The sequence below is a fragment of the Lampetra planeri genome, chromosome 55 (genome assembly GCF_965212315.1).
Source record: "Lampetra planeri chromosome 55, kcLamPlan1.2.h2, whole genome shotgun sequence".
Taxonomy (NCBI): domain Eukaryota; kingdom Metazoa; phylum Chordata; class Hyperoartia; order Petromyzontiformes; family Petromyzontidae; genus Lampetra; species Lampetra planeri.
In genome coordinates this window covers 3830167-3850807 of record NC_136161.1, presented here as the reverse complement: position 1 = coordinate 3850807, position 20641 = coordinate 3830167, and the positions used below count along the sequence as shown (strand labels likewise).

Genomic DNA, 20641 nt, shown 5'->3' with positions numbered 1-20641 from the left:
ATTGCCACTACTCCACTTGGACGACACACAGCCAATGGCAGTGCATCGCCCACTGCTGGCAGACGAATGCACAGGGGTGACAGCTGCCACCGGGGGTGCCCCTTGGTTAGGCATCGGCAACCCGCGGCTCTTTAAGGACTGCCTTGTGACGTCATTCACATTCTTTGCGGATCTTGAAATATTGAGGGGTCTTTTTTATACCGAATTCGAAAAAATGGCTCTTATTACTTTGGTTGCCAACCCCTGCCCTAGGCTATATACCACACAGCAGCAATCATCATCCCCTATAGGGAGCAGACTAATGCACAGGAACATCGACCACTGTGGGTGACCCTTTCAAATACGTTGAGATGATATGTTTTAAAGAGGAAGACGATGCCTCTATCGAAACACAAATCGGTATCATCACCTGCGCCGTTATTTAGTCTTGACCATCAGAACCATCATCGTCATCAATCAACATCACTAACAACATCATACGCACAAGCACACAGACTTGAAGTTTAGTTTTTAATTCTTTAATCACACATCCTAGCGGATGCTACACGAATCAAGGTAAACCAGTGGCAGAAATATATTAATCTACAAAATTAATCAGCAATGGCATGGCGGCTATATAAGCCTGACACCAGACAGTGCCAGTAAGACTTTGACACGGCCACTTTGAAGCTGACCTCGCCATTGTGAACCAGACACGGCCATTGTGGTGTGCCTAGCAAAGAGCGGTGTATGAATCCCGTGACAGTGAGGGACACTTAGACCCACCAGGGCTTCAATCCACAACCCCAGAGCCTACTGAGCTCTGTGTCCTACACGGCCATTATGAACGGGATCTTCATGGCTGGGTGTTGTTTCTCCGTGGCAGGTCCTTGCCTCCTGCGGCCATTATCATCGGCCCACTGTTGCTGCAGCGTTCAACCTGTACCAACTATTAAGAAATACTTAAAGGCCCCAACCTCTATCTTAATAGTCCTCTATCGTGAAAGGCCCGACCTCTATCATAAAAGGCCCCACCTTTATGGTAAAAGGCCCCACCTCTATGGTAAAAGGCCCCACCTCTCCCGTAAAAGGCCCCACCTCTATGGTAAAAGGCCCCACCTCTATTATAAAAGGCTCCACCTCAATCGTAAGAGACCCCCACCTCTATGGTAAAAGGCCCCACCACCTCGTTCGCCTGGCTTCCGAGCGACACTGAGTCCGATCCCGTGCCTCATTTAGTCACGGTGATGTATGTCCGTGAAACATTTTGCTTGTTATAAATTGCATTACAGATTTCTCCTCGCTTTTACGCGGTAGTCATAGTAGTAGTAGTAGATGCCTTCCAAAGAAAGGGCGCACAAAGCAAAGCCGCTCGAGGAGACGGCTGCCTGCCGAGTAGCGCACACACAGTACACGCACAACGTAGTCACACGTACGACTGCACAGCCGCATGTAGAGTGAATTCAAACTGCACGCAGCGAATTTTGGTAAGCCGCATATAGGCAAAATAGCATAAACCGAGGGAAACCTGTATGCGGAATGTCTAAATAGGTGTCTAAAGGTACTCTATTGTTAGATTTGTTCGAACGTTTTCAAGTGGCACGGCAGCAGAGATGCAATTGGCCGGCTACGAGACGGCCAGCGTTGCCCAGGGCAACGTCATCGTTTAGTAGGAGAAAATGGCCGCCGCCGGTTTTAGAATCGTGTTGGGCGGGCGCTCAAAGATTCAAGAATTTAACCACAACTTTAAAACTATTCAAAAGCTCTCGCATTGAAACTAAATTATACGTTATGCTACAATCTTTTTCTCGATAATGTATTTTATCGTTGCCATTAGAAACTGTCTAGATTTGTATGTCTTCCAACTCGGGTTAAAAGCGTGAATAATAAAGCGCTTGTTAGCTCTTTCTGTCTGTAAATTGTCCACGTCATAATCAAAAGGCTACCCTATCATAGGTGTCTGCTACCTCATTGTCCACCTCGTCACAGTCGTCCACCTCTGCAGTTGTCTATCTGCTGTTGTCCACCCTCATCACGGTCCACTCGCTTGTGTCCACCTCATCCCGTCTGTCCGTCTTGTGACTCATCCACCTCGTCAGTTATCCACCTGGCCCCAGTTGTAATAATTGTCCACCTTCTCCCAGTCGTCCATCTCGTCACTGTCCATCTTGCATCAGTCGTCCATACTCATCCCCGTTGTCCACCTCACAGTTGTCTTCTGCGATTCATTTTTTATTGTACCAGGTAAGGCCACACTGAGCCGCTATGCAGGTCTTTTTCAGAAGCGACCCCCTGGCCATCACGAACGATAGCTCCTCAACTAAGTGGCTTATCATCAACATCATCATTCATCTGTCGCCGTCACCTCGTCCGCCAACGTCACCACAGTCACCACCGTCACACCACCGTCACCTCCGTCACCACCGTCACACCACCGTCACCACCGTCACCACCGTCACACCACCGCCACCACCGTCACCACCGTCACCACCGTCACCACCGTCACCATCACTGCTCACAGCGCCTCGTACTCGTCGATGCGCTGCTTGGTGGTGCCCCTGCGGATGCGCCGCAGGGTGTGGAAGCGCGCCGCCCTGTGCAGCGTCGGCTCCTTAGGAGACCCCACGGCCATCGTCGCCTCCTCCTGTCCCGCCTGCTGCTGCCCCTGATGCTGCCCCTCGCGTGACTCCACCAGGGAGGCGGCCACGGCCTTGGGAGTGGGGGCAGGGGGATGGGAGGGGGGAGGGGGTTGGGAGGGGGGGCAGGGGGATGGGAGGGGTGGGGGCAGGGGGATGGGAGGGGGTTGGGAGGAGGGGCAAGGGGTGGAAGGGGGAATGTGAGGGGGGGGGCAGGGGGATGGGAGGGGTGGGGGCAGGGGGATGGGAGGGGGGGTTGGGAGGAGGGTCAAGGGATGGGGGGGGGGAGGGGGCAGGGGGATGGGGGGGGCAGGGGGAATGGGAGGGGGAGAGGAGGTTGTGAGGGGTAGGGGGGCAGGGAGATGGGAGGGGGATGGGAGGGGGGGATGGGAGGGGGGAGGGGTCGGTGGGGAAGGCGGTCACGTGTAGGCAAAATAAAATCACGTTGTTACAAGTTTCAAGCAAAGACACAAATACAAATAACACGTTAGCAAAATGGTAACGATTATGATGGTGGTAGCGATGGTGGTGATGGTGATAACGATGGTGGTGATGGCAGTGATGGTGGTGATGGCGGTGGTGATGGCGGTGGTGATGGTGGTGGTGGTGGTCGTGGTGATGGTGGTGGTGATGATGGTGGTGGTGGTCGTGGTGGTGGTGGTGGTGGTGGTGATGTGAAACACCTTGAGCTGGGAGTTCCTCATCTCGACCTTCGAGTCCTGGACCTTCTTCAGCTCGTCGGGCACCTCGTAGATCCCCGACGACACTGACGACGACGAGGACCTGCGGGACGAGCCAGCAGAGAAGAGAGCCTGACCGCTTCGCCCTCGCCCATGAGATGGTGGTGATGGTGGTGGTGATGGTGGTGCTGATGGTGGTGCTGATGATGATGTTAGTGGTGGTGGTGGTGCTGATGGTAGTGATGGTGGTGGTGATGGTGCTAATAGTGGTGCTGATAGTAGTGGTGGTGATGGTGGTAATGATGGTGCTGATAGTGGTGGTGGTGATGGTGGTGCTGATTGTGGTGATGGTGGTGATGATTGTGGTGCTGATGGTGGTGGTGATGATGGTGGTGGTGATGATGGTGCTAATAGTGGTGGTGGTGGTGGTGATGGTGGTGCTGATGGTGGTGGTGGTGATGATGGTGCTGAGAGTGGTGGTGATGGTGGTGATGATGGTGGTGCTGATAGTGGTGATGATGGTGGTGGTGGTGCTGATGGAGGTGGTGGTGATGGTGGTGATGATGGTGGTGCTGATAGTGGTGATGGTGGTGATGGTGGTGCTGATAGTGGTGGTGTTGATGGTGGTGATGATGATGATGATGGTGCTAATAGTGGTGGTGGTGATGGTGGTGCTGATAGTGGTGGTGATGGTGGTGATGATGGTGTTGATAGTGGTAGTGGTGGTAGTGATGGTGGTGATGATGGTGGTGGTGATGGTAGTGATGGTGGTGGTGATGGTGGTGGTGACGGTGGTGACGTTGATGATGATGATGGTAGTCGTGGTGGTGGTGGTGATGGTGGTGATGGTCCTCACCTGCGCGAGTCGCCGTGCCCGTTGTGCTGCTGCTGTTCGTGTCCCCAGCGCTCTCCGTCCGTGAGGTCCCCGTGGGGCAGCGGGGGGAGCTCACGGGGGTGGGGCCTGGCGGAGGGAGACACGGAAACAACGTCCCACGTGTCTCCCCCCGTGTCTCCCCCTCCCCCAGTGTCTCTCCGCGTGTCTCCGTGTCTCCCCGCGTCTGCCCTGCATGTCTCAATGTGTGTCTCTCCGCGTGTCTCCCCGCGTGTCTCTGCGTGTCTCTCCGCGTGTCCCCGTGTCTCCCCGCGTGTCTCCGCGTGTCTCTCTCCGTGTCCCCGTGTCCCCGTGTCTCCCCGCGTGTCTCCGCGTGTCTCTCCGCGTGTCTCTCCGCGTGCCCCCGTGTCTCCCCGCGTGTCTCCGCGTGTCTCTCTCCATGTCCCCGTGTCTCCGCGTGTCTCTCCCCGTGTCTCCCCGCGTGTCTCCGCGCGTCTCTCCCCGTGTCCCCGTGTCTCCACGCGTGTCTCCGCGTGTCTCTCCCCGTGTCTCCGCGTTTCTCCGCGTGTCTCTCCCCGTGTCCCCGTGTCCCCGTGTCTCCCTGCGTGTCTCCGCGTGTCTCTCCCCGTGTCCCCGTGTCTCCCTGCGTGTTTTCGCGTCTCTCCCCGTGTCCCCGTGTCTCCCTGCGTGTCTCCGCGTGTCTCTCCCTGTGCCCCCGTGTCTCCCGACGTGTCTCCGCGTGTCTCTCCCCGTGTCCCCGTGTCTCCCCGCGTGTCTCTCCCCGTGTCCCCATGTCTCTCCGCGTGTCTCCGCGCGTGTACCTGCCCTCGTCCATGCGGAGCTGCGTGATCTCGGGGAGGGTGTCTCCGTGTCTCCGCGCGTACAGCTCGTGGTTCCCCGCGCAGGCGGACAGCACACGGCGATTGGCTCGCACGCTCGGAACCAGGAACTCAAAGTCCTGGGACACCACAGGGGGACACGCGGGGGACACGCCGGGGGACACGGGGACATGCGGGGGACACGCGGGGGACACACATGGGGACACACATGGGGACATGCAGGGCAGACGCGGGGAGACACGGAGACACGCGGGGGGACACGCAGAGACACACATAGAGACATGCAGGGCAGACGCGGGGAGACACGAAGACACGCGTGGGACACGCCGGGGTCACGGGGACACACGGGGTCATGGAGACACACGGGGTCACACGAGGTCATGGAGAGACGCGGGGTCACACGGGGACACACGGTCACACGGGGTCATGGAGACACGCGGGGTCACACGAGGTCATGGAGAAACGCGGGGTCACACGGGGACACACGGGGTCACACGGGGTCATGGAGACACGCGGGGTCACACGGGGTTACACGGGGTCATGGAGACACGCGGGGTCACACGGGGTCATAGAGACACGCGGGGTCAGACGGGGTCATGGCGACACGCGGGGTTATGTGGTAACGGGGAAAAAACGGGGATAGAGGGAATCTTCATTAGGTTTCTGGATCGAGGGTTCTATATGGGATGCGAGTTCTATAGGGAATGTAAGTGTTCTATATGGGATGCGAGGGATCTATATGGGATGGGAATCGTTACAGGGGAGTCTTCATCGCAGGATTTGATGATGAACCGAGTTCCTTCGGTAGTCAAAACTGCAATCTCCTCCCAGATGAAGTCAATCTTGGGAGTCAGCCTGCAATGAGATCATCACAACCACCATCATTACCATCATCACAACCACCATCATCACCATCATCACAATCACCATCACCATCATCGTCACCATCAACATCATCGTCACCATCATCATCATCATCACCACCTTCAACATCATCATCATCATCGTCATCATCATCACCATCATCACAACCACCATCATCACCATCATCATCACAACCACCATCACCACCATCATCACCATCATCACAACCACCATCACCATCATCACAACCACCATCATCATCATCATCACCACCTTCAACATCATCATCATCACCACCACCACCATCATCGTCATCACCATCTTCAACATCACCATCATCATCATCACCATCATCACCACCGGCACCATCATTGTCATCATCAGCAGCAGCATGAGTTTCGTATTTCTGCGTCTCCCCACGTCTCCCCGCGTCTCCCCAATGTTTTGTCGAGGTGCGTGATGGCTACGGCGGTCAGGGGTACGGTGGCACGCGTGAGTGACACCTCTCACACAGTCCCACTCCTCCCCGTGGCACTCGTCCGACGGCTGAAGGAACTGAATTGTGGCTCATTTTAAGGCCAACGTGGACAAATTGCACTGCGTAACACCATTTTTTGTTCCTGGGTACTAAGTGTTATTTTTCTATACCCTTTGGTTCTCTGCCACCTGATGATGGTTGCTTGTGCGGCGATCGATACGTCGTGATCTATTATTTTCAATTAAATTTTTATACCTACGTGATCTTACCGAAAGAACCAAAGAGTATGGATTCCTGCAGTCACGAAAGCTTCAAATCAAGATTGTTATTTTCTAATTGCTGATGCCTCAAAAGTACAGAGAATTGCTATCATATTGGTAGGAACCCACTGGTTCCACCAGCCCACAGGGGATTATTGTGTCCGTCCGTCCATCGTGCAGGGAGGGGCTGGGTGGGGAGGGAGGGGCTGGGTGGGGAGGGGCTGGTTGGGGAGGGTGGGGCTGGGTGGGGGGGTGGGAGGGGTGGGGCTGGGTGGGGAGGGGCTGGTCACCCCGTGGTGCCCTTATAAAACTCAACGTTTAACTTACTCACGCCGGCTTGTACCCGCCCTCACAGTCGGGCATATTTGCGGAATACACCACGCCGCCATTGACCCTGGCCATTGACCGAGCAACCCAACGTTCCTACCAGCTCCCTCTGCAGGAATGTGTTTATTCCCCACAAATTTTCCTTTTGTGAGCAGGACATTAGGTGAAGAAATGACACGAATTCACACCACGTTTTCTCATTGACAATAGGTACATTTCAAAATATCACTGTCCTGGTCACAAAAGCAAAGTTTGTGGGGCATAATAGCCACTTTCTGTACTTTAGAGGCATAAGCAATTCGAAAATAACACTTACTACCCAGGAACTAAAAAAAAAAAATGTAGTTCCACACTGTTATTGATGGAGTGAATTATTAACTTTGCTTTTGTGTCCTGTTCACAAAAGCAAAGTTCGTGGGGAATAATCAGAGCCACTTTCTGTACTTTTGAGGCGTAACAAGTGGTAAAATAACACTTAGTACACAGTAAAAAAAAAATTGTTACAAAAATAAATGACAAAAATTGTTCCACTGCTATTATCGAGGCTTCACCCCCCCCCCCCCCCCCACGTTTCCTATGGGTACGCACATTGCCAGTAGACCCCCCCCCCCCCGCCCCATACGCAAGCGAACATGTTTGGGTTAACCGTCCACTCTCCCCTCCATGCGTACAGACACAATGGATGGCCCTATGAGACTTGCCCCCCTAAAGCTAAAGACAGTGGGGGGGGGGGGGGGTCTGTGTGTTGTCCCCGTGTCTCTGATTCTTTTGGTAAAGTCACGTACCAGTAAAACCTTGGATTGCGAGCATAATTCGTTCCGGAAACGTGTTTGTAATCCAAAGCACTCGTATATCAAAGCACTCGTGTATCAGTTGTGATCACGTGACGCTCGGCACACAAAGCGTATACACGTACTACTCGTATTGCAAGACATCGCTCGTTTATCAAATTAATATGTATTTAAAAAATTTGCTCGTCTTGCAAAACACTCGCAGACCAAGTTACTCGCAATCCAAGGTTTTACTTAAGATAGGAAAAACATCAAAAGATCGTGACACAAGCGACCGTCTTCAGGCAAGACAACTGCCGAGGCTGACATTAACCGAAAGAACCAAAGATTTATGGATTCCCGCAGTCACGAAAGCTTCAAAATCAAGATTGTCCCCCCGCGTCTCCGTACAGATCCTGCTCCACGTAGACGCTCAGCCCCTGGGCGGAGACTCCGAGCCAGAGGGGGGAGCCCTGCGAGTTGGAGATGGGGAAGAATGAGACCCCATAGGCCTCCAGATCCTGGGCCACGGACAGGTACTCGACCATGGCCTGCCGCCTGCACACCACGTGGGTGGGACACGGGGGAGACACACGGAGAGAGACACGGGGAGAGACACGGGGGAGACACACGGAGAGAGACACGGGGAGAGACACGGGGAGAGACACAGGGAGAGACGCACGGAGAGACACAAGGAGAGACACACGGAGAGACACACGTTTGGGATGGCCAGGTAGCAGCTCATTGGAGCCCTTAGCCTGGTGGTGGTCAAAAATAAACATTTAATCGTAAAGGCGCTTCTACTCGCCAACAGCACCTTGCCCCAAGAGCCTGCTCGAGGCTACACGGGGGACCTTTGTCTTTGTAGTGAGCGCAGAGCGTTGCCCACCTGCTCATGCCCACGTGCTCCGCGTGCCATCTCGTCACCTTCTCCTCCCACTGTGCACGGCTCAGGCTGAACTGCTGCACAACCCTGACGCAGTGGAGAGAGGACGCAGCGTGTGGATGGCAGCCCCACCCCCCCGCGTCTCCCCCCACCCCCTCCCCCCCCCCCGTGTCTCCTCCCCCCCCGTGGTCTCCCCTCTCCTCCCCCCCCCGGGTCTCTCCCCCCCCCCCCGCGTCTCCCCTCTCCCCCCCGTGTCTCCCCTCTCCCCCCGTGTCTCCCTCTCCCCCCCCCCGTCTCTCCCCCCCCCCGTGTCTCCCTCTCCTCCCCCCCCCGTGTCTCCCCCTCCCCGTGTCTCCCCCTCCCCGTGTCTCCCCTCTCCCCCCCCGTGTCTCACCTGTCAGGCAGAAGCTCCTCGTCACTCTGGTACACGGTGGTGTCGCTGTGGGAGACAGCGGCCTCCGGTTAGCGCGGTTGGCGACGCACGGCGCGAGAGAAGTTTAATGAGCACACGCACAGGATGAGCCACAGTGCCCTGCCGATCTCGTCTGCGGCGTTTGGCTCGCCATCGGACAACGGCGGTGGCCGCTTTCGGATGTGCTGCTTCCGCGGCCGTCTGGAACGCTCTTGCCTCCCGGTATTAGGAAGCCACTGGGAGCCGCATGCAACTTTTAGATAATCATCATCATCATCTAGATTGACAAACCAATTTATTTAGAACTGCTTCTTGTTGGTGGTGTTGTGTTTAGTTTGTTGTCCTTCCCCTGCACCTCTATGGATCTCTATGGGTTTCTCTGGGTCTCTGTGGGTCGATAGAAACACACGTTTAGAGTCCATTGTCTGCTGCTATGCATTCCCACGCGATGACGATGATGACGATAATCCCACGTGGTTGAGCTGCTATCATTTGTGACGGCCAGAGTCGCTTCTTCAAAAGAGCCGCTACCACACAGCAGCTCAGTCATTGGGGGCCTTACACCCGGTGGTGACATCAACAACAGCCACAATCTCTGCTGGTCCCGTGTCTCCCTCCCCGTGCAAACCGCGGTGCCTCTCCACGCCTCCCGACGCATCTGACCCCCCCCCTGTCTGTGTGTACACGTGTGTGTGTGTGTGTACAAGTCTGTGTGTGTACACGTGTGTGTGTGTGTCCACGTGTGTCTGTGTGTACAAGTGTGTCTGTGTGTACACGTGTGTGTGTGTGTACACGTGTGTGTGTGTACACGTGTGTGTGTACAAGTGTGTGTACGCGTGTGTGTGTGTGTACACGTGTCTGTGTGTACACGTGTGTCTGTGTGTACACGTGTGTGTCCACGTGTCTGTGTGTACACGTGTGTGTGTGTACAAGTGTGTCTGTGTGTACAAGTGTGTGTGTAAAAGTCTGTGTGTACACGTGTGTCTGTGTGTACAAGTCTGTGTATACACATGTCTGTGTGTGTACACGTGTATGTGTGTATACAAGTCTGTGTGTACAAGTCTGTGTGTACACGTGTGTACAAGTCTGTGTGTACACGTGTGTGTGTGTCCACGTGTGTCTACCTCAGGTCGCCGTGCGCTGCCTGCGCCGCGTACGACGCGAGGAGCACGCAGGTCTCCGTCGGGCAGTGGAGGGCATCGCTGACCACGGCGCGATGCGTCTGCAGGTAGAGCAACCTGTGGGGGGGGGGGGGGGAAAGATTGGGTGGCCGGCACCACGCCCGGCCGCCTTTGCCTCCCCCCGTGTGGGTGTTTTATTACACACTGTGCCACCGGTGCTCATTTTCAGGCTGAGTCGACCTCGGGGAAGTCCCAGGCCCGGGTGAGATATTCGCTGACGCTGTTATTGGCCGTGAGCGGTGAACGAAGTTGGGTCTTTGCGGGGTGGCCGTGTCAGGCTCACGGTGATAGTGTGAGGTTCACGGCGGCCATGTCAGGTTCAAGGTGGTAGTGTGAAGTTCACGGTGGCCGTGCCATGTTCACGGTGGTAGTGTGAGGTTCATGGTGGCCATGTCAGGTTCATGGTGGTAGTGTCAGGCTCACGGTGGCCGTACCAGGTTCACGGTGGCCATGTCAGGTTCATGGTGGTAGTGTGAGGTTCACGGTGGCCATGACAGGCTGCCTGTGGCCATGTCAAGTTCACAGCGGGAGTGTCAGGCTCACGATGGCCGTGTCAGGTTCACGATGGCAGTGTGAGGTTCACGGTGGCCATGTCAGGTTCAAGGTGGCCGCGTCGGGTTCACGATGGCCGTACCGGGTTCATGGTGGCCGTGTCAGGAGCACAGTGGCCATGTCAGGTTCACGGTGGCCATGTCAGGCTCACAATGGCCGTGTCAAGCTCCCAATGGCCGTGTCAGGCTCACGATGGCCGTGTCAGGCGCACGGTGGCCGTGTGGTGTTCACGGTGGCTGTGTCAGGTTCCCGATGGCTGACCTCAGGGTCACGTCCTGGATGATCTCGTCCACGTCCTCCGGGTAGAAGCGAACCCAGAGGCGCAGCGTGGCCACTGCACTTGCGTCGCTCTTCACCTGCGACAGCACCTGGAGCAGAGCACCAGCAGTAGGAGAAGCACGTCTGTCTGTGTGTACACGTGTGTGTGTGTACACGTCTGTCTGTGTGTACGTGTCTGTGTGTGCACGTGTGTCTGTGTGTACGTGTGTGTATATACACGTGTGTGTGTATATACACGTGTGTGTGTATATACACGTGTGTGTGTATACACGTGTGTGTATACGTGTGTGTGTGTGTACGCGTGCGTGTGTACGCGTATGTGTGTATGTGTGTGTTTGTGTATACACGTGTGCACAGGCGTGTCCATGTGTGTCTGTGTGTACAAGTGTGTCTGTGTTTACAAGTGTGTGTGTGTACACGTGTGTCTGTGTGTACAAGTGTGTCTTTGTGTACACGTGTGTCTGTGTGTACAAGTGTGTGTGTACAAGTGTGTGTGTACAAGTGTGTCTGTGTGTACAAGTGTGTGTGTACACGTGTGTCTGTGTGTACAAGTGTGTGTGTACAAGTGTGTGTGTGTACAAGTGTGTGTGTGTACAAGTGTGTGTGTGTGTGTACAAGTGTGTGTGTACAAGCGTGTCTGTGTGTCCACGTGTGTCTGTGTGCGACCAACCTTCTTGTTGAAGGACAGCCACTTGTCTCCGTGTTTGTTGTCGTAAGCGAGCCCGAAATACCAGACCTCCTTGAGCCCGATGGTGCGAGCGACCTGCGAGCGGACAGAGACACGCGGTGGCGACGAGGTGGGGGGGGGGGGGGCACGGGGAGACGATGGGGGGCACAGGGAGACGAGGGGAGACACGGGGAGACCGGATTGAGTCCTCCAATTACAACCATCTGCCTGGAGCACGACTTGTGGGAAAGGCAGGGTTACCTGGGTGGTGGGCGGGGCTTACCTGGGCTACCAGAGAGGTGGGCGGGGCTACCTGCTTGGTGGGCGGGGCTTACCTGGGTGGTGGGCGGGGCTGTCAGAGAAGTGGGAGGAGTTAATAGGGGAGTGGGCGGGCTTAGCGGAGGAGTGGGCACGGCCTATGAGCAATGGGCATCGTCCTAGGTCGCCTCGGCCTTAAATGAGCAAACTGGTGCGTTGTGTAGTGAACATCAGCAATGGGGAGACAAAGGCGGCCGGGCGTGGTGCTGGCCACCCACCACCCTCCGTGTGCCGTTCCGACCTTCATCGGTGCTGCCCTAACGGCAGTGCCGCATGAAGCTAAGTGCGGGGCCTGTAGCAAATCTATATATATAAAATCGCGAATCTGTCTGTCTGTGTGTGTGTCTGTGTATCGGACCATACGCAGTTTCATTGGACGGCGGTTGCCCCTGGCAACGGGTAGCGACGCCTTCGCCGCTTTCATTGGACGGCGGTTGCCCCTGGCAACGGGTAGCGACGCCTTCGCCGCGGGGTGGACGCCATTTTTCATTCCCGTTAAAAATAGGCGCACGCATTAACACGCGACTCTGAGGTAAATTCATCAAAGTTTCACGTCCTCTTCACTCCCCCCCCCCACCACAATGTGTGCAATTACTATTATAGGGTCGGTAGATTATACAATTATAGCGATTAGACAGTATTATTGTAGCGCGGGGGGGGGGGGGAACGGCACCCGTACCCAGCGTCAGCCGGGTGGGAAAATCAGGCGAGGCCGGAGGCTCTGCACGGTGCTAGGCCTCGACACCCACCACGCGACTCTGAGGTAAATTCATCAAAGTTTCACGTCCTCTACAGAGTGGTGAGGGAGGGAGAGTGGTGAGGGAGGGAGAGTGCTGAGGGAGGGAGAGTGGTGAGGGAGGGAGAGTGGTGAGGGAGGGAGAGTGCTGAGGGAGGGAGAGTGGTGAGGGAGGGAGAGTGGTGAGGGAGGGAGAGTGCTGAGGGAGGGAGAGTGGTGAGGGAGGGAGAGTGGTGAGGGAGGGAGAGTGGTGAGGGAGGGAGAGTGGTGAGGGAGGGAGAGTGCTGAGGGAGGGAGAGTGGTGAGGGAGGGAGAGTGGTGAGGGAGGGAGAGTGCTGAGGGAGGGAGAGTGGTGAGGGAGGGAGAGTGGTGAGGGAGGTAGAGTGGTGAGGGAGGGAGAGTGCTGAGGGAGGGAGAGTGGTGAGGGAGGGAGAGTGGTGAGGGAGGGAGAGTGGTGAGGGAGGGAGAGTGGTGAGGGAGGGAGAGTGGTGAGGGAGGGAGAGTGGTGAGGGAGGGAGAGTGGTGAGGGAGGGAGAGTGGTGAGAGAGGGACTCAGCCTCAAAACGAGTAACTGGTGTGGCGTATTAACATCGCCACTGGGGAGACAAAGGCGGCCGGGCGTGGTGGATACAAGTCCCGGGCGAAGCCGGGTAGTACAGCTAGTGTTGTTATAAAGGGGGCCTAAATAAATAATTAAAACACGTAAATATTAAAACACATTTGTTTTTAACTTGCACAGTAAAGTAATTGTTTTTTTCCATTTGCTATACAGCCGGATAATACGACACATCGCTAACCTTAAACACCCCAGTCGTTCGTCAATGTTGAAGGTGGTATAGTACTATAGTAATAGAGCAAGTGCAGAATCACTGAACCGGAATTGATAGCTTGAAAGCATTTAGCGAGGGGCCCTTGAAAGTGCGGGGCCCGTAGCTACTACACATGCAGCTACTACACATGCAGCTACTACACATGCAGCCACTACACATGCAGCCACTACATATGTAGTACTGTACCTACACATGCAGCTACTACACATGCAGCTACTACACATGCAGCTACTACACATGCAGCTACTGCACATGCAGCTACTGCACATGCATCTACTACACATGCAGCTGCTACACATGTAGCTACTACACATGCAGCTACTGCACATGCAGCTACTACACATGCAGCTACTGCACATGCAGCCACTACACATGCAGCCACTACATATGTTGTACTGTACCTACACATGCAGCTACTGCACATGCAGCTACTGCACATGCAGCTACTGCACATGCAGCTACTACACATGTAGCTACTACACATGCAGCTACTGCACATGCAGCTACTACACATGCAGCTACTACACGTGTAGTAGCTACTACACATGTAGCTACTACACATGCAGCTACTGCACATGCAGCTACTACACGTGTAACTACTACTACAAATGCAGCTACTACACATGCAGCTACTACACATGCAGCTACTACAAATGCAGCTACTACACATGTAGCTACTACACATGCAGCTACTGCACATGCAGCTACTACACATGCAGCTACTACACATGCAGCTACTACACGTGTAACTACTACTACAAATGCAGCTACTACAAATGCAGCTACTACACATGCAGCTACTACACATGCAGCTACTACAAATGCAGCTACTACACATGTAGCTACTACACATGTAGCTACTGCACATGCAGCTACTACACATGCAGCTACTACACATGCAGCTACTACACATGCAGCTACTACACATGCAGCTACTACACATGCAGTAGCTACTACAAATGCAGTAGCTACTACATATGCAGCTACTTTTGCTACGAGGATCATCCGGCACTGCCCAGCGGTCCGTTCGAGGCTCTGCGGGGCATCTTTGTCGCTGTGTGTCCACACCTGGTCTAGAAGTTGTTTTCCAGTGGCGGTTGGCTGGATTTCAAAATCCATGTCAGCGTCCATGGTTAGGACTCTGACGGCGACCTGAACAAAAATAAGACGGACACACACACGTGTAGAGATACACACACGTGTAGAGATACACACACGTGTAGAGATACACACACACACGTGTAGACACACACACACACACGTGTAGACACACACACACGTGTAGAGATACACACACACACGTGTAGAGACACACACACGTGTAGAGACACACACACACACACGTGTGGAGACACACACACGTGTAGAGATACACACACACACGTGTAGAGACACACACACACGTGTAAAGATACATGGGAGCCTTGTTTTTTTTAACCCTATCAGAGCCATAGTCAGGCTCTATTGAACCCTATGGTAGCCGTAGTCTGGCTCCATTGAACCCTATGGGAGCTGTAGTCTGGCTCAATTGAACCCTATGGGAGCCATACATAGTCTGGCTCTATTGGACCCTATGGGAGCTGTAGTCTGGCTCAATTGAACCCTATGGGAGCCATACATAGTCTTGCTCCATTGAACCCTATAGGAGCCGTAGTCTGGCTTCATTGAACCTTATGGGAGCCGTAGTCTGGCTCTATTGAACCCTATGGGAGCCATACATAGTCTGGCTTTATTTGACCCTATGGAAGCCATAGTCTGATTCTATTGATCCCTATGGGAGCCGCAGTCTGGCTTTATTTGAGCCCTTTGGAAGTCATACATAGTCATACTCTATTGGCCCCTATGGGAGCCATACATAGTCTGGCTCTATTGAACCCTATGGGAGCCATAGTCTGGCTCAATTGAACCCTATGGGAGCCGCAGTCTGGCTTTATTTGACCACTATGGAAGCCATACATAGTCTGGCTCTATTGGCCCTATAGAAGCCATAGTCTGGCTCAATTGCACCCCTATGTGAGCCAGAGTCTGGCTCTATGAGTCTCACCGGGTCAGGCATGGCGAGGGCTGTTGATGCAGGTAGTCTGCGGAGAAAGGAGACACAGTCAGACCCGAGATGCTGCACCTTAAAACCTCGTACGGGCCTCCGCTAGGTCGACTCAGCCTCAAATGAGTACTGTACCTGGTAGACAGAAGCACTGGGGGGGACAAAGGCGGTCGGGCGTGGCGATTTTCACGCCGCCCCCCCCCCCCCCCCCACTTACCTAAGGTACATAGTTCAGGTAAGGCCCAATTGAGTTATGTAGCTCTTTCTCAGAAGTGACCCTGGCCACCACAAATGACAGCTCAACGAAGAGGCTTTTCATCATCGTCATCGTCGTGTGGAATTTTATAGCAGCAGCCAAAATACTCTAAACGCGTTTTAATGATTCCCTTTTTTTATCAGAAAGAACAAAAGTCCATGCACTTAATAGTCTACGAGGGGAAGCTCTGCTAGCTTTTACCGTTTTCGAATTATCCAGATGTGAACGTCGTAAAATGCGTAACTTTTTTCGTTAAAAACCGCTGCTTGAATCCGAAATATCTAAACAATAATAAAAGATAGAATAATGGTTTTCATACTATACTCTTTAGTTATTTCGGTAAAGTCACTTAGGTAAAAAAACAAATACAAAATAAATGAAAGTTAATGAAATCATGACGTTTTGATTGCAACACAAGCAATCATCATCAAGTGTGAAAATCACAGCTAGAATTTTTTTTTGCTAAAGTACAACTTTAGTAAAATTAATAGATCACGAAGTTTCGATCGCAACACAAGCAATCCGTCATCAGGTGAAATAAACACAGCAGGAGAACTGCTGACGTAGGCAGAAAGAGCTGCTACAACAAGAGTTTATATAAGCTGTTGATGGGTCCAACCCAAGGGTAAGTGGGGAAAAACGCAATCTTATATTGTGAATCGTTTCTGAATGACACCACACACACAAAGGTGTTTACGGGTCACTGTTGTTTGCGTCCTAAAATCTACCCATGTACCATACCTTGTCGGGAAGTGCCCTAGAGGTTTTTTGAGACATACAGATTAGGGTCTTTGTTTCTATAGATAATCTCTCGGCAAAATAAGAATAGGTTTTACCCTATGCTGGCAATGACAGGTTGTTTTTTATTGTTTTATATATTTTTTATTTTATTATTTCCCTTCTATGTGACTTTACCGAAAGAACAAGAATATGAACATGACACAGGTGTTAAGATCAGTTTAACACGTAGGCTTTCGCGACCAATATCATCCATAAATGGGGATTACCTGTACACAGACAATAGCAGGCACTGCTATTTTATTTCACGAAAACGACAGGACGTACAAGAACAATGTACAGTAAAACCTTGGATTGCGAGTAACTTGGTCTGTGAGTGTTTTGCAAGACGAGCAATTTTTGTTAAATAAATATTAATTTGATAAACGAGCGAGGTCTTGCAATACGAGTAGTACGTGTAGTATACGCTTTGTGCTTTGATATACGAGTGCTTTGGATTATGCTCGCAATCCAAGGTTTTACTGTACATGCGTAATATACCTTGATTACCATATGAATAACCCAACCGGCAATGGATACCCATTGTTATTTAGATGCATTCTCTAAGGGATCACAAGTGACGCCATCACATCTACCCCTCTATTTAAGGAACGAAACAGTTAGACTTCTTCACAAATCAGGCTGTCGCCTGATGAAGCTAGTTATAATTACTGGTGAAACGTCGTACTCAGATTGTAAATGTTGTTGTGACTTGGCTCTCCAACACACCGGTTAGTGCTGTACTAGTAAACTACACTATACACTACACTATACACTAGTGCTGTACTAGCATACTACACTATACACTACACTACACACTAGTGCTGTACTAGTATACTACACTATACACTACACTGTACACTAGTGCTGTACTAGTATACTACACTATACACTACACTACACACTAGTGCTGTACTAGTATACTACACTATACACTACACTGTACACTAGTGCTGTACTAGTATACTACACTATACATTACACTGTACACTAGTGCTGTACTAGTATCGAATTGGCACGTTCCGTTTACATGACAAACCTAATAATTGGCTGTGTAGGGTGGTGGTGGGTTTAACGACACATGTATATTTACGCAACCTAACCCCCCAAGCTGTTAAGATGTTCAAACATCACACAGTTACCTTTTGCATGTTTTGAAAAAGATTTGTTGCCACAAGTATGTGTGGCTGATGCAGACTTGATGATGCTTGCAAAACGTGTGTGTGTGTCTATTTGGTGTTTGAACGTCTTAACACAACTTCTGTGTTATTGCCATATAGGGTATTGTTTTTTGATACTGGCAAAAAGGTGTCCCATAGATACAACTGCTCAACCCAAGTTATTCAATTTTTGACACTTGTGGTAATGTCTTTGTGCTGTTCGCCTTTTGGCGGTGTTCTCTGCTCTACTGACACTGCCGGTGAGACTAGGCCATGAAGAAGGCTGCTGCTGTGTCTGGTGTAGGCTAATCAGTTTCAAAGACAATGCCACGTGACATTATAGTTACATTATTATTCAAAACAATGCATACATAAGTACTAATATAGTTTTAATATACTGGTCTACTGACACTGGTGATGAGACTAGGCCATGAAGATGGCTGCTGCTGTGTCTGGTGTAGGCCAATCTGTTTCAAAGACAATGCCACGTGACATTATAGTTACATTATTATTCAAAACAATGCATACATAAGTACTAATATAGTATTAATATACTGGTCTACTGACACTGGTGATGAGACTAGGCCCTAAAGATGGCTGCTGTGTCTGGTGTAGGCCAATAAGTTTCAAAGACAATGCCACGTGACATTATAGTTACATTATTATTCAAAACAATGCATACATAAGTACTAATATAGTATTAATATACTGGTCTACTGACACTGGTGATGAGACTAGGCCCTAAAGATGGCTGCTGTGTCTGGTGTAGGCCAATAAGTTTCAAAGACAATGCCACGTGACATTATAGTTACATTATTATTCAAAACAATGCATACATAAGTACTAATATAGTATTAATATACTGGTCTACTGACACTGGTGATGAGACTAGGTCCTAAAGATGGCTGCTGTGTCTGGTGTAGGCCAATCAGTTTCAAAGACAATGCCACGTGACATTATAGTTACATTATTATTCAAAACAATGCATACATAAGTACTAATATAGTATTAATATACTGCTCTACTGACACTAGTGATGAGACTAGGCCATGAAGAAGGGTGTCTCTGGTGTAGGCCAATCAGTTTCAAAGACAATGCCCTCGAAATTATCGGAGCATATTTGTTTGCGCGTTTTGCTACAACAAGTATGTGTGGTTATTGGCAGACTTGCTCATGCCTTGCAAAATGTGTGTGCGCGCGTGTCTATTTGGTGTCTGAACATCTTAACACAACTCCCGCTTCTATATTATGGCCAGAAAGGATACAACACCTATTCAGATCTTTCATCTGTTTTTGATTCTGGCAAAAAAGGTGCCAGAGAGACATATAACTGCAAGTATACTGTGTAGGCGCGTGTGTGTGTAATTGTGCCAACGTGGACACGTCTACACGTGTGTGTGTGTCAAGGCCGTCATTATAATATTGGGGGGACACATCCCCCCAATATTCAAATATGTTCAAAATGTCCCCCCCCCCCCCCAATATATTGCCATAAAATATATTTCTGTTTATATGATTGTGGTTATGGTTGTACTTTATTAATCCCTAATCTCTGCCATTACATACAATGAAACAAGAAAAGGTAACAAAAAAGAAAAAAACAGAGCAATGTAATCCACTTTTAGACATTATTGTAAATTTTTTTATAAAAATACGATTTGGCCCCCTCCAATGTCGACTCCATGGCTACGACCTTGGTGTGTGTGCATATAGATTGTATAATAGCGCATAGAGCGCATGCACCTAGCCTGGCACAGCGGCGTCGTAGCCGTCACCGCAGCTCGGTTAGCGAATGGTGCTGGGGGTCGTTGTTGTTGCTGTTGTTGTGTAAACGTGCAACGTTCACTTACTGAGATGTGAGACAAAGACGGGCCCCGTACGAGTTGCTGCCAACCGACACCACCACCACCAGCCACCGCCAGCCACTGACTTGACTGCGGAGTTAATAGGCGCTCGCTAACTCGGGAGCTTGGCACCAACGATGGGGGTCCACTTCGCCTCTCGTGTTCCGTAGCCGAGACCTCTCGGGCCGGGTCCAAGGGTCGCACGGAACATCTTGCTTGCCGAGACACCCGCAACGCCCTTTGGACATTGCCCTGCGAGAGTTGTGGGTGAGCGGGTAGGCGAGTGGGTGATTGGGAGAGTGAGTGAGTGGGTGGTTGAGTGTGTGAGTGAGTGGGTGGGTAGGTGAGTGGGTGATTGGGAGAGTGAGTGAGTGAGTGGGTGATTGGGAGAGTGAGTGAGTGAGTGGGTGGTCCAGTGTGTGAGTGAGTGGATGGGTAGGTGAGTGGGTGATTGGGAGAGTGAGTGGTTGAGTTTGTGAGCGAGTGTGGGTAGGTGAGTGGGTGATTGGGAGAGTGAGTGAGTGGTTGAGTGTGTGAGTGAGTAGGTGGGTAGGTGAGTGGGTGATTGGGAGAGTGAGTGGGTGGTTCAGTGTGTGAATGAGTGGGTGGGTAGGTGAGTGGGCGATTGGGAGAGTGAGTGGGTGGTTGAGTGTGTGAGTGAGTAGGTGGGTAGGTGAGTGGGTGATTGGGAGAGTGAGTGGGTGGTCCAGTGTGTGAGTGAGTGGATGGGTAGGTGAGTGGGTGATTGGGAGAGTGAGTGGGTGGTTGAGTGTGTGAGTGAGTGAGTGGGTGGTTGGGTAGGTGAGTGGGTGGGTGGTTGAGTGTGTGAGTGAGTGGGTGGGTAGGTGAGTGGGTGATTGAGAGAGTGAGTGAGTGGTTGAGTGTGTGAGTGAGTGGGTGGGTAGGTGAGTGGGTGATTGGGAGAGTGAGTCAGTGGTTGAGTGTGTGAGTTGGTGAGTGGATGAATGGGAGAGTGAGTGAGTGGATGGTAGAGTGTGTGATTGAGTGGGTAGGTAAGTGTGTGATTGGGAGAG

General features: G+C 51.9%; 1 protein-coding gene across 2 annotated transcripts; it reads right to left on the bottom strand.

Moving 5' to 3' along the window:
- Positions 1-502: 502 nt before the first annotated feature.
- Positions 503-19804, bottom strand: LOC144735577 (ezrin-like). 2 transcript variants are annotated; one of them, XM_078618011.1, is made up of 15 exons: positions 19614-19804; positions 15571-15607; positions 14595-14678; positions 11646-11738; positions 10958-11064; positions 10088-10201; positions 8946-8990; positions 8555-8638; positions 8077-8223; positions 5725-5821; positions 4949-5085; positions 4152-4256; positions 3299-3398; positions 2468-2689; positions 503-2391 (listed from the first exon to the last, which is right to left on the bottom strand). In XM_078618011.1, the coding sequence occupies exons 2-14, from the start codon at positions 15580-15582 to the stop codon at positions 2495-2497; spliced, it is 1320 nt and encodes a 439-aa protein (XP_078474137.1). In that variant the 5' UTR covers positions 15583-15607; positions 19614-19804; the 3' UTR covers positions 503-2391; positions 2468-2494. The 2 variants fall into 2 exon arrangements, with proteins under 2 accessions (XP_078474137.1, XP_078474136.1); XM_078618010.1 differs by having other exon boundaries at positions 503-2689.
- Between the last annotated feature and the right edge of the window lie 837 nt (positions 19805-20641).